This window comes from Lycorma delicatula, chromosome 8, assembly GCF_047948215.1.
Source record: "Lycorma delicatula isolate Av1 chromosome 8, ASM4794821v1, whole genome shotgun sequence".
Taxonomy (NCBI): domain Eukaryota; kingdom Metazoa; phylum Arthropoda; class Insecta; order Hemiptera; family Fulgoridae; genus Lycorma; species Lycorma delicatula.
In genome coordinates, this window is record NC_134462.1 from 88,346,486 (window position 1) to 88,361,431 (window position 14,946).

Genomic DNA, 14,946 nt, shown 5'->3' on the forward strand with positions numbered 1-14,946 from the left:
TAATTTCATTAAATTATCTGTGGCTGTTAATTCAGTATTGTGTAATTAAAAAAAAAAAAAATGAATTGAATATGTGTCCGCCATATATGAATAAACAAGGATTAATTGCTTTGTGTACACAAATTTTTGTATTTATCAAAAAGCATATTATTTAATATTTTTACAAAAATTACTTTTAGTGTTGAATAATCTTAATGTATTCTTCATATTTCACGTAGTAGAAGATAAATTTGAAATGGAGCCAGCTGAAACCATTTGCTTTATAAAAATTTCTTTGAAAATAATTCTTTTTGGTAAGTTAAACATTATTCGTGAGCATTTAAAAATTTATAAATATAAACTGAATGTTTGATATAATTATTGGGCCTGGGCAAGGCAGATATCCTATGGTTTTTCAGTACAGAGAGAATTTTAGGGTAATGTCTTGGAAAGTAAAAGAATACTGGAATAATGATTGAATCCATGTTTACTAACTGATTCTTGTAAATCACTAAATTAAAGTACAGTTTTCCATTGTATGGTTACCTATTGATAGCAGTTTTTAATGACTGTAGCAACCGATGCTAATTTAAAATTTAAAAATAATTATTAATACTGATAATTTATGATACTGCATATTTTATTGTTTCAGTAGGAAACCTACTCCTTCACCACCTGCAGTATCAGTCATTTCTTCAGCGCCAGTCGGTGTGCCAACAACACAACCACCTTCTGTCAATAAAGAGGCATGGCCTTCCCTACAGGCTGGAGTTTCTCCTCCAAACACTGGTATTTAATACTTGAATTAAACATTTTTTTTTTTAAATTGAATCTATGTAACTTTGATTATAATAACTGTTCTGTTTATATTCAATGAACATTTTCTTGCATATACCTTCAGCAGTCATTATTGACTACTGAACATTTGAAATAAACTGACTCAGGATTTTTTCAAATTTTAGTCATTCATTAATAATATAAATTGTCAGTTATAATTGTTTAATTTTTAATTAGTTTATCTGCTACAGAAAAGATTACTATTTTTACCTAAAGCTGCATAATTTGTAGGTGATGCTTAATTTATATATATATATTTTTGTATTCAATTTTAACATCCCGAAAACCGACATTTTACCATTTTATTAGAAATTGTAACATTTTTCAACTTTACTGTTGTTGAACGTATAGTATTCCTTTAATGTGTTTATTTATAATTATTTTAATTTATAGTAAAATTAAGTCTGCTCTAGAAAATTTGGCCAAAATGTTTTAAAAGAATTGTTATAATTTTTGTGTGCCAATTGTTTAAAGCATTTTATAATAATTACTACTTATATGCACTAAAATTCATTTTCTCATAGAAAAAATTCAGTTTTCAGAAAATTATATTTTGCAACATACGTGAGATTAGAAAGTTGAATTAACTGTAAACTAAATTTATATAAAATCTAATAAAAGAAGAAAGTAACTTTTCATGTAGTAGTTCATTATTTTTATATATATATATATATATATATATATATATTTATATGTTAACGGTTTTTTTATGTTAACAAATGCCAAAAATTAATACCCAGAGACTGTCAAACTTAAGTAAATCAAAATTATTCATTTTCTTCAGTAACTTGCTTCCGTGGTGCAATCTAACTTGAAAAATCTCAAACTAACATTCAAAATGGTCAATATATTTTACATTATATAACAGATTGGCCAAAGTATACCACAGATTGTGTTTTAAATCTAATCAGTCAATCATAAGTCTTAAAAGCCAGATTATAAAAAATAAGCCTTTTTTTTAATCTAAGAATGAATTTAGTAGGGCATTGTAAGCTGAGGATGTATACTTTAGGTTTTAACCTCTTAGATTATACACAAGTTATATATATGACAATTCCAAAAGCTTCACTAGTCAAAACAACTGTAAGGTTATTTGTTTTTCATGCTGGTTTACTTGCTTCAAATGTGTTTTTATTGTTCTTAATTCTCTTTTTGTCTGAAACATTTTTTCAAACTTATTTCGGTAATCTATTCTCATAATAAAATTAGTAATTAAAAAAAATGAATTAGTCCTAAATAAAAAAAGCTCCTTTATTTTTTTCGTTAATTTGAGCCAGATAAGTTAATAGAAAAGCAAACAGCATTTGGCTAGTCATAACATCCGAGGTGTGGACAACAGATTGTTGTCCTTTTAATGTGCTCTTAATCAGTGGAAACAAGAAATGGTTGTAACATGCCATTTCTAGAGAATACAAAGGCTGTGGCATCAGTATGATGTTATTATTGGTTAAATAATCACAAATTAATAATGAAATATAAGTTGGAATTATTGTGGTACAAAATCCGAAAATTGTTTACCCACATTTGAAGTTATTTTTTTCGGATTTCTTCTTGTAAATGGCATAAAACCATTAAGTAATACTGTTTCTTGACCATTCAGTCGTGTGGTAATAATTCATAACGGATGACACTATTTTAATTGAAAAAACAATGAGAAACCTTAACATTATATCGAATTGCACATGCTTTATTCATGCTTTGCCGAATAAAGCAGGAAGCTTTCATCAGGATGGTTGGACCTTCATACAACCACATTTCATCACCTGTTATGATTAGTCATAACACATTTGAGTAATTCTGAATCATCAGCGATGTCGGCTAACAGTTTTCTGCAACAATTTTTGTTGAAAATTTATCAGTTTCTGAACAAGTTTTGCTGTTATTCATTGTACTGCCAAAATGTCAGTCAAAATCTTTTCACACAAACCATAAGAGATAACCATCTCTTCAGCAAATTTTCTAGTGAGTCCATGTTTATTGAACACTATGTGGGAAAAAGATTGAACTTAGTCAGAAAGGCATAGCGTACAAAATTAAAAAAATTTCATTTATTTTGATCACACCTTATCTTTTAAATTTATGATCCAACTTGGGTTAGTTACATCTAACCAGTTACTTATATTATTAAATCACCAAGTTATATTATTATATAACCAGTCTCTATATTATTAAATGTAATACAAATTAAACATATTTAATCATAAAATTGCATATTGCTTTCTTGTGATATTCTTTTTATAGAATATAGTTCACAATATGTTTAAAATCAATTATTGTTTTTTTTTTTAAATTTAATAAAGGAAATATTATATTCCGTTATTGTCATGCAACTAATCAAGGCTACTACTGCTGTTTAGCTGTAGACTTGTTCATTGATTGATTCAAATTAGAATTGTTTATAACACAATCTAAATTGTGTTATAAACATAATCTATTATGTGTAATTGAAGAAGCTACATCGGCTACTGTTTTGAATGTTACGCTGTCATTAATCTTGTCTGGTTGAGTACATTTACGTTCTGTTTCAGGCTTTTTAATTTAATATTATCTAGTACACTTATACTCATAATTAAGTTTTGAAATTGATACATGGTTGTTGAGTTTCAGTTATATTATACCAAAGCAAATATCTGTATACTGAAGAATGCTATATTAGTTTTTATTGTTTGTGTTAGCTATGTTACTATGCCGGCCTCTGCGGCATGAATGGTAGTATTTTGGCCTTTCATTTGGAGGTCCATTTTCCACGCTACAAAAGTTACAATTTCATCTCGCCCTTTGAAGTAATACCTAACAGTAGGCCCAGAGGCCAAAAAAAGTACTATAGTTCTATTTGAAACTTGTCCTGTTTTTCTTTTATAATTATTATTACTCCATTTTATTTTATGGATTCTACAGTTAATTGTCTTAATTTTCAGACAGCATTTACCAAACATATTGTTTGAAATTATGTAGTATTTTTAAATCACTAGTGATTGAATTGTAATTTTGTTTACTGGAGGGTGATTTTTAATTTAACTAGTTAGTGCGAATTTACTTAACTAAATAAATAAATACTGTAAAATATAATAGAAAGTTTCAAAATTTAACTTGTGCATACATGACTGGTAGGAATATAAATATTTTTGTGTTCTTTAGAATACTAATGTATAAAACCTAGCATCATAATAAAAACTTAGTCTTTCTTTGCAAAGATATTATAAAAAATTATAGTTAGATAAATTGTTTGTATTTGGTGGATAGAATGAGGAAGTAATACTGCTTTCAGAGTATAGTATATATTTATAAATTCAGAAATAAAGATTGAATAATAAGTAGCAGTCATTCGATTATAAATTCATAAAAAATGTTATTATATTTCATTTTGTAATTTTTAATTTCTGGTAACGACATTTATATAAATTTACTTGACATATATGTAAGTTCATTGAGTTGAAAGTTACAATGAGTTGAAGTTTATTGTTCAGTTACAAAGTAACTAAACATCAAAGTTAACGCTTTGATTTCTCTTTTGATATTTTAATATATGCTAATTTTTGTAATTCTTATGTAATTGATTCTTCTAAATTGTGTACCTTTTATATTAGTGTGGTTAAGCTTCCATTCTCATTGTTTTCTTCACTGTTCATAAGTTAGCTCCTGTTCTTACTACCCTCTGAATTCCTAAAGAACTTTTAAATTAATTTTCATTTTGTTATTTAATTTCATTATAATTAATCCTTTTTTTTAGTCTGTTTATACATTTAATGTTTAACTTGTATATAGAAACAGTAATGGAATCAAATGTAAAACTAAATGGTAATCCAAGGACAATGTATATTTTAAGATTGATTAGTAATGCTATACTTTTCACTGAAAATAAATTAGTTAGATGAAATAACAGTATAGCATGATTGCTTGAAGAAAAATTCAGTTTAGGAATAAAGAAGAATAAAAACTAATGAAATACAACAGAAGAAAGTATCAATGCGCGTAATGGTGTGAGGGTCATTCAAATAAAAACTGGAATTTAATAGCTCTATAGATATAAGATTAAATTACAAGTAAATTACACCTTACATTTGTATACAGTTTCCTTTAATACTAATAGATTTTCTCCACTGGATAACGAGGTTCTTGATCCCCCCATCAAAAAAACAAGATGAATGCCCCAACAACCCATAGCGCACATAACGATCAACTATGGTATCTTCCAATTTTTCCTCTCGTAAAGGTTCTTTCAGTGAACCTAACATGTGGACATCACTTGGTAAAGTCTTAGACTGTTGTAAGGTGGCTGTTCAAGAGGTGACCAATGAATTTTAGTGAGTTTATCGCAAGTCTGAGCTTATGTTTGTTGCCACGTGTTGTCATGAAGAAGGAGGACATTACGAATTGGTTACTGGCATCATTTTTGCAATAAGCAGCCCTAATGTCATCCAGTAACAACTGGCAGTGGTAAGCCGCATTTACTATCCTTCGTCCGTCCAGGAAATCAATCAGCAGCTTACCTTTTGAGTCCCAAAACACAGTTACCAGAACTTTTCCAGCAGACAAGCGTTTCTTGGCTTTGATTGGTGCTCTTCCCCTGCTTTTCCACTTCTTCAAACTTGTTTCCCTTACTTTCCTGGTGTAGTGGTGAACCAATGTTTCATTGCAGATTACAATACAGTCCAAAAATGCCTTTCCTTCTTCCTGAAAGCGATTCAGAAGCTGCTTTTACAAATGTCTTTCTGGATATTTCTCTGTGTCTCGGTGAGAAGTGGAATCTACCTTGCCGACTCCAAGAATGTCTAACAATATTATATGCATTCTCCCTACACTTATGCCCACCTCTGATTCAATTTTAATGACCGTTTTACATTGGTCATCTTCCACAAGTAATGAACAGCATGAATGTTGAAATGTTGTCATCATGGACGCTAGTCTACAGATGACATTTGAAACTTTTATTTTCCACGATTATGGCCACTTGAAAATTTTTTGGCCCAATCAAACATGCCAGTTTTTGATAGGGTAGCCTCTCCAAATTGTTCCTGGAGTATCAAAATTTCAGAGAAGTTGAGGAAATCAGATAATTCATTGTGCAATGGACAACGTTACCTCTTGCTAGACATTCTGCTACTACATGATGTGGCTGGCTGGTTGCTCGCTCCCCTCCACACATATCCAATTAACTACCAACAGCACCCTACCACATGCTCTTCCTCAGTCTGCTTGGCAAAATTCCAGTTTGTTATTTTAAATAATCCTCATAGGTTAGTAGAACATAATTTTACGAGTTATGAAGCGTTTTAAGTATAGAAAGAAATGTATAACTATATCTTTTTTGATGTAATATTTCATGGCTTCAAAATATTACGAAGAGGAAAAGAGTAGACGCAATTGAAAAGTTTATCATGTAATAGTGTTCACTGTTCACCCAAGTCCTTCATTAATGATGGTTAGTGTAAGCGCTTTGTTTAGGTTCACGAGTTTATTATAATTTTCTTGGAGAAAAAATTAAGGGAATAAAAAGAAATTATAACTGATAATTAAAAAAAAAGAGGTAATGAAATAATCCAATAAACCGTTAAAATCTTTAAGTGATAATAGAGATAAAAATTAACGGTAGTTTTCTGGAAAATAAAATAGTTTTATCGGTATTGTAGAGGTCCTTTAGAAATAAATTGTGTCAGTGATTACATTTGCTCTTCTGGTTCTATTACTATTGATGCATCTGTGTCACTGAATAACACCTGATTTTTACAGTATTGTGTTTTTTTAAACTGTTGTGCATTTTAAAACTAATTTTTTTAAGTGGAAGTTTGTGTCTGTTGATTGCACCATCCTGCAGTTTTCACCTTTTCACTAAAATTTTATTGTGCTCTTATTTTCTAAACTTCATATTCAACATTCTGCAAGAGCTACAGTTCTTGCAGAAATTCTCTTTGTACAATAGTACAAAGCGAATAAAACATTTAAGCTAGAACTAATGTGGGTAAAGAGAAAATCAGGGAGCGTGACGGATTTTTTCCTACATTTATTATCGAGATCTATTGTGATACATATCCATTCAAAATTTTCAGTTTGTTTACCTATGAAAACGATTATGGGGATATATTATATGAGCAAAGTTAATCAGCCAGTAACAAAAATATGTTGTAAAAAATATGCTCACTAAAACGTAAAATATTTTGTAGTAGACAAATGATATCAAGATCAAATTTTACACAAGTGACCGCAGTTGTACAAACTCTAAGCATGCATGCGCTGAAAGCAGTATGACAACCTTGAAGGTGTGTAACATCTGCATAGAAAAAATTTTTATAGAAGAGAATTTATTTTTATTTTATAGAAAAAGAGTGTAGATAATTTTTGACTTGTCCTTGTATATATCACTTTTTTTTTAACATGTAAATTAATTATTTTCTTTGCAGTGATTATTCCGATGTCAGTGCCGGTTATGAGTTCACAAAATTCAGCACAAGTTTACACACAACAAAACAATTCTACTATTACTAATAATAATAATAACAATAATAGCACTACAAATAATAACAATAAAGGTGAATCAAGAAAAAATTCATCAAATACAACTAAAAGTCATAAGAAAAGACCACCAGCTTCTGAAGAAAGGTAATTATTGATTTTTTGCATTATAGTAACATTTATTGTTTATAATGTTTTCTTATATTCTGTAATAAAAAGGTATATTTATTTCATAATATTCACTCTCTTTATCCATGGTTTGAGTTATTAATGACTCATATCACAAGAATGATTAGTAAAACATTCTATAAATAAGCAGTTAAGCTTTGAATTGAATAATTTTTTGAATTAATCAAATTCCAAACAGTTCACTTTATGGTTAACTCAAGATTTTTTTCTAAAGATTATGTAGTTTAATGAAATAGAATCATGGTATTTTCGTTAATATTAAATGTGATATCATTGTTTAAAGAGTATTTTTAAACTCAAGGGATGAACTTAATCTCTCATAGTCAGTTTCAATCTAGAAAATTATGATTTCCTGAAGTTATGAAGATTCAAATGATTGGGGATAACTGAAACAAATATCATTACAACCTATATTAGGTAAAATATAATGTTTTGAGTAAATGTATTAAACAAAAGTCTCATTTATATTATTATGAATTAATGAAATGATCTTTAAGTAAATGGTATAACTGGGAATCATCACTATAAGATAGTATTTGGATATACTATGGATAAATTATATCTCCTATTTTTTTCATAAAAATAAAGATTATTTCTTTTACAAGAAAACTTTTTCTTATTGCAGAAATTAATTTTGTGGAATTGTTTGAATGCCTTTCTTGCTTTACCTACTGATGAGGAAAATGCTGAATGAGAAAATAAATAATTATCAACCTTATTCAGATAAATAATTTTAACTGAAAGAAGATACATTTGAGAATCAGACTTGATATGAATCTTTGTGGTATAATAGTGGATGTTGACAATAATGAATAAATATTTAAAATGATTTTTGGAAAAGTAGTAGTGAATGTGATTTAAGTTACCACAAACAAACACACACATCAATGATAAGAAAGATGAAAATGATAATGAAGCGACTATTACTTTTACATCTTAAGAAGTGCTTAATGGAATTAACATGACAATCACATGGTTCAAAAATCAGTAAAAAAAGTATCTATTAGTACAAAATGAGAAAATAAGTGATTTAAGTAATGTTTAATATATTATGGGGGTCATTGAAAAAGGTTGCAGCAATAAAAAAAATCATATCTTCCTATGTAATAAAGATAAAGTATTAATTGGAACTGCAAAACAATTGGTATATCATCAAGTTTTTAGCCATAACCTTTAGCTGATGCACACAATGCCTTTGCGCCACTGTTAGGCAATGGCAACAGTTCAGCAGAAAGCACAGTGCATTTTGTGATTAGCGGAAACATTTGTTTGCCATAAACATTTCCAGCTTGTTTATGGCAATGATCCCTTTCATGCATACAGCATTAGATGGTGGTACGAGCAGTTTAAGGAATCTGGCAACGTGTAAGTGAAAAAGTCTCCCAGAAGGCCCAAAACAAGTGATGAAGTGTATACACCAAAGTTGTTTAAGCTTGTTAAAACTTGTGGTGCGTTTGATGTCTGATCATGTGATTGGCCCATTCTTTTTTTCATGAGCCCACTGTCACAGGGACTGTTTATTTAGACATGCTACAACTGTATGTTTTCCCTCAAGTTGAACAAATTGAACAAGAAAGTAACATTGCTGTAATGTTTCAACAAGATTGAAAGTGCCTCTACACTTTAGCCTAGGCGTTGGATGTGCTCTCAATGAAAGATTCACTAATCATTGGATTGGTAGGGCCATTCCTGTGCTTTGGCCTCCAAGAAGCTCAGATTTGATACTCCTAGAATATTTTCTTTGGGGATGCATTAAAAAAATTGTCTACAGTCAAGAAATCAGCGATATACAACATTTATGACAATGGATCACTGCTGTTATTGCCATGTTTTGGCCTGCAATGATCCAGCAGACTGAGCAGAAGTCGATTATTGGCTGGATGTTTGAAGAGTAACCAACGCTCTGCAGACAGATCATTGAATGTACCTTAGAATGTTTCAATATGAAACATTCTAAGGTATGTAAAAAACCTTTTGAGTTTTTACAGTTGTAAGTTTTTTTAGTAAAAATGAGTTTTACAATTGATGTAAAACTCATTTTTACTAAAAAAACAAATCAATTGTTTTTACACAACCTTTTGAGTTTTTACCCTAGAAGTTTTTGAGATAGCCTGTATTATATGGTTGTATATATTAAGTTAGAGACTAGTATGCTTAATATAGGATCTTACTGTATATTCCTTTAGGTCCTGTATAACCAGAAAACATTAAATTATTAATTAAAAAAAAAAATATTTTTTTATTAATATTACTAATTGTTTTTTATGTTTCAGAAAATTTAAGGATATTAATATTAGTAATGGTAGTAGTAACAATGTACTGTCATCGCATACACAGCACACACACACAGATCATACACATTCACACACACATACACATACTTCACATACACATAACAGTACACATCAGCCGCCACATTGGGAACTACAAGAATTGTTATTAGAAAATAAAGAACCATTACAAAATTCGACAGCAAATACGGCGCAAACAACATCAACAAATAGTATATTGTTATCAACAGGGGTGACAACGACGCCGACAATAACAACAGTTACAACTACAACACAGTCTGGTGAGTAGTCATATTTGCTAAAAGGTTATTAAAAATATTGAATTTGCATTGATAAGTTACATTTTCAGTCAGTGTAAGGGGTCCTGTTTTACTGTCCTTAGATTTTCCATGAATTAGATGGGGTCAAACTACAGAAGTATTGTTAATAAAACCAAGGAAGCTCTTGCATATACATGCTATGTGGCAAGACATAATTCTTATAAAATCACACTGCCTGTTAGGAACTTTTCTGGAAGGAATGAAATCATTGCTCTTTGGAGTAAGATATATATATAATGTCATTGCCTGTTATACTGGCATTAACTTTTATGTGTGGTTTTTTAACAACTATCATTTTTGTTTAAAAAAAAGGTGTTAAAAACTTTAAAACTTTTAGTTATTCCAGTATTATTTTCTTTGTTGAGCTATCATTCTTTATAATCTACATTTTTGTGATGTGACTTTACCCTGAGAAAAAGAATGATTTCATTTGTTGATTCAAATAGCAACACCACATGAACAGAAAATACATATAAAACTACAAGTTTGTGATAAAACTGGTAAAATAGAGCTAACAAACAACAGAAAAAAACGACACAGCCTGTGTATATGCACTGACTACTTTTGTGTTGTGTTTTGCAAGAAATATATAAATATTCACTTAATGATAATTTTCTTTATATAATCAAAAATTTGATTGTGAAAGCTTATTAACACTAATTTGAATTGGATTTTTAATATATTGTGATTTTTAACATAATTTCATTTCTAATCGTAATTAATTTATCAACTGTTTTTCTTTGCATTTAATTTTACAAGTTTATATTTATGTATAGTTTTAATTACATTACAGTTGGTTTTTTATAAAGTAGTATGCTTTTTTCTTTTATCTTTTTACCGTAGACACATCATCATCGTCATCTTCAGTGGGAGGAAGACACAGGGCAGCTAATTTATTTGAACAAGATAATAATTCATTTTTTTCCACGAACAGCTTTTACAAAATTAACAACTGTGGTTCAGGATCTGGTGAGTGGAATTAATTTAATTTGTTTCTTATATGTCCAAATCTTATGTAAATTGGTTTGCGCATTAAGTTATTCTGATAGTCTTTTCAATTCATTTACTTAACAATAGCTACACTAACATGGTAGATTCATTTATCTTTATGCAGCAGTGTACTGAATTGGATCCATTCACCAGCAGACAATTTTCACACATTTACAAGTGTTGCAATATTGAACTGCTCTTATGTTGATGTGTTGATTGGTGGTTATGGTTTTATCAGTTGCAGTTTAAACTGTTTTTAACTATATAAATAATTAATAACTTATTCAAATAAACAACTTATTCTCTTCTTATTACACAGGTCAACAAAAATAAAAAATAATGGGAAACTGAGGTAAAAGTAGGTGAATTAGAATGAATTTTTTTTCTGCTGAATCTTAAATGAAATCAGCCTTCAGATTTTTAGTTACGATACTTAAAAATATTGAGAAACTTCTAAAAGAATAGAACACAAAAATAATAGTTACAATTAAAATTCCTACCTTTATTTTGCAGACATTTACGTTTATCTTAATTTCTTTTTTCTTATTTTCCTTTTGTGTTCAGTGAAGTTTCCTCTTTTTATTGTCCAGCAGTATTCACTTATCGTACATTCCTGCCATCTGCCTTAATGTTGTTCGATCTGTAATATATCTTGGTAGCACCTTCTCCTTGTTTGGTGCTGATGTCATCCAAGTTTAAAGGGGAAAAATCCAAATGAGAATGTAAAAAATTAATTTTCAATGACATTCTGCAACCTAAATTTTTGTAGTTCACTCACTAAGAGTTCAATTATAAGATGATTATGGTTTACCGGTTTTTTTGTTTCCAAGAAAACCAGTACCGACGTCTTTGAATGACTTCATGCTGCTAGTTGTTTAGGATTCAGTTTGCTGTAAATATATTTTCATGAATTAATTTTCTTACTTGTGACCCGATGAATATTCCCTCTTTTAATTTGGCTTCACTTAATTGTGAAAAAACCTCAGCTAAATATTTAAAAGCTGTCTCGATCTTTATGGAGCTTATGCTTTTACAATATTCTTCATCAGGCCTAGTTTTATATGTAGAGGTGGTAAAATTGACAACATTTTCCATTCCTGTGGTAAACTATCCTGACTGTCCACAAACACAAGAAACACATATATTTTGTAAAGCCACTCTGAAGTGGCTTTATGTACTTTCATGTTTCTTTCATTCCTACAGCATGTGCTACCGGTATAGAAGAAAACTTATTCGAGTTATGCAACAACCCTGCCGTTAAGCTTTTTTTTGATGAGTATAAATAAACACCGATCATGAATAACATATTCAATGTCCAATTCAGATTATCCAGTTCACAAATGTCCAATGTTTGTTAAGCAAAAATAGCAGTCATCATAATGGTAGGCTCTCACCAAATCATAGATACACCAAAAGGAAAATGCCCTTTTTTTCCTTTTAACCACTGGGTTATTTTAAAATAGCACTTGATGCATGCTACATGTGGAGCCCAGAATTTATTTTGGTCTACCAAAGAACAGTTAAAATAATGTTTGTAAAGCAGTTTTCAGCAGATTTGATGCTGGTTTTCATTGACTTTTAGTGGTGAATTCTCAACAAACATAACAAAAAATATTTGGAGAACTTTTACAAGCCTGATTTTTATTCATTTTAAAATTCAAAATGTTTTAATGAATGAATGTAAACTGAAATATTACAGAAATACTTATTTACTTAAAATACTTCATAAAATTGTTTCATCATGGAGTGCAATAAAACACTGTGCAAAACATATGCGTGTCCACACACACACACACACACACACGTACGCAAGTTAACAAATCTTGATGTTCAATAAAATAATACCAAAAGTTGTTCTGTCACTAAATCTTTCACTAAATTTATGGCACCACTTACGAAACAATCTTTATATGTGTATGATAAAATCACTACCCCAACTAAACAAAACAGCAAGTTGTATTAAGAGCTGAACATATACTGAAGAAAATTTCATCACATTTAATTACTTGTTACTTGACTCACTGACATGTCTACACATGTCTAGCTTGACATGAAATTACATCATTCAACTGTTATGTGTATCAAATATAGGTCTATTGCATTCATTCTCAAAATGGTTGATAATGCCCCCTTGTGAGCGTTATTCCCACAAGAGCATTCAGGGGTGGTAGAAGGCCTCCAGAAAATTGGAGGTGTTCAGGCAGTCTAGAAAGGGGATGACTGATTAAAAAAAGGCAAAAATTATGTTTTCCTAATATTTCAAACTGAAATTAAATACCTACTACACTAGTACAACAAATTAAAAGGACCACCTACATTTTATGATAAAAAATTTGAGCCTGATATTAACAAACTCATTAAAGCAAATCAGATTCATCCTTCATATATAATCAGTTCATAATGTAAGTGTAATTTTTCTATTGAAAGCTTTGTTTTAATTATTGTATTGTTATATTGAATATGCTATCACTGTTGTTATTATAATATAACTGCATAGATAAAAATAATTTTTTTTGAAAAAATTTTAATAAAAGTACTTCTAAATATGGTTACTAAGCCATGTAGAAATAGGATACACAACGTTTAAAAACAATAATTGCAATTGCTGGGGTGGCTAGTGATTTATTTTAAGAGCATATCTTAAAAACAGCAATTGCAATTATTATTTTTAACAGATGGTAAGTTTACAAATGTTGGGGGCGCTAGAAAATTTTGAGAATTGAAAAAATGAGGTGAAAAAGTTTGAGAATCAGCGGTCTATAGCATGCATCACAATATAAATCAGATGTGAGTAAGCAAACATACAAACATACTAACCTTTTAAGGGGTTATAACTTAAGGTTACATGATGGGTTGTTTCAGAATACATATTCAGTTTCAGCATATAAAATACTATATAGAACAGCTCTACTCCCTTTTCAGTTCCAAATTTTATGTTGACCAGTGTTATATTAGGTCATTGTTTAACATGAAAGATAGTAGAAAATAATCTTTCAATTACTTGTTTGTAGTTTATTAGATTGTAAAATTTATTTTTTTCTTTTGTGAATTGCTGTGAAATCATAGGAAACTTAACAAATATTTTGTATCCTCAGCTAGCAAAACTAGCTGTTTTATGAGGAATGGTGGATTAAGCTGTAAAATAATATTGTTAAATGTTAAGTAAATAAAGTTTTTAAATTTCTAATTTATTTAAAAAATTAATTTTGAAAACAGTTAGGTAAAAAATATTGTTGGTTAAGAAAGAAATTAAGTATTAGTGTTCCATATTTTGAATTAAAAACTGGCAAAATTATTAATTGTAAATGTTAGATATAACTGAAAATCTTTTTTCATATTTATGAAATTATAAAATACCAGCATGTTTATGAACACCAGCAATTTATTTAAATCTGTGCTTCACTATATTTTTAAAAAGGTGTAATAAATTTATATTTTAAACAAAAACTAAAAAAAATAGTAGAGAAGAAACTTTTCTAAGATTCCAAAGCCTCTTAATTTGGAATCTTAATTAATGAGATTCCAAATATGGAATCTCATATGAGATTCCATATGAGAATATATGAAAAGATTCTTAATGTTAATCTTTTCCATAAACTTTCTTATTGTTAACATTTTTACAACAAATGTAATCTTTAAGGATGACGTATAGGTGTGTTGTAATATCATGGCTGAATGGTAATTAGCAATCTTAGCAAACATGACCCAACTATTAATTGTTAACTTTTGTGAATTACTTGTACAGCATACATCAACTTTTCTTATAAGTGTTAATTTAGTTTAAAAATCCAAACAAATTTAGGATACATTCAAAAAGGTTACTGCTTGCAAAATGGTTAATTTTTTAAAAGTTTTTGTTTAGGAACATTGAAGCAGTTATAAAGTTGAGG

The 14,946-nt window shown here is 29.3% G+C and overlaps 1 protein-coding gene across 7 annotated transcripts in view; it reads left to right on the forward strand.

Moving 5' to 3' along the window:
• Cnot4 (CCR4-NOT transcription complex subunit 4) overlaps window positions 1-14,946 on the forward strand; it is an 89,334-nt gene that overhangs the window by 39,092 nt on the left and 35,296 nt on the right. For 6 of the 7 annotated variants that reach the window (XM_075374133.1, XM_075374132.1, XM_075374139.1 and 3 more), the window contains 4 exons: window positions 632-768; window positions 7,215-7,413; window positions 9,729-10,027; window positions 10,910-11,035. In XM_075374133.1, coding sequence (XP_075230248.1) covers window positions 632-768; window positions 7,215-7,413; window positions 9,729-10,027; window positions 10,910-11,035 — 761 coding nt within the window. The remainder of the gene's footprint in view (window positions 1-631; window positions 769-7,214; window positions 7,414-9,728; window positions 10,028-10,909; window positions 11,036-14,946) is intronic. The other variant, XM_075374138.1, reaches the window with a different exon arrangement.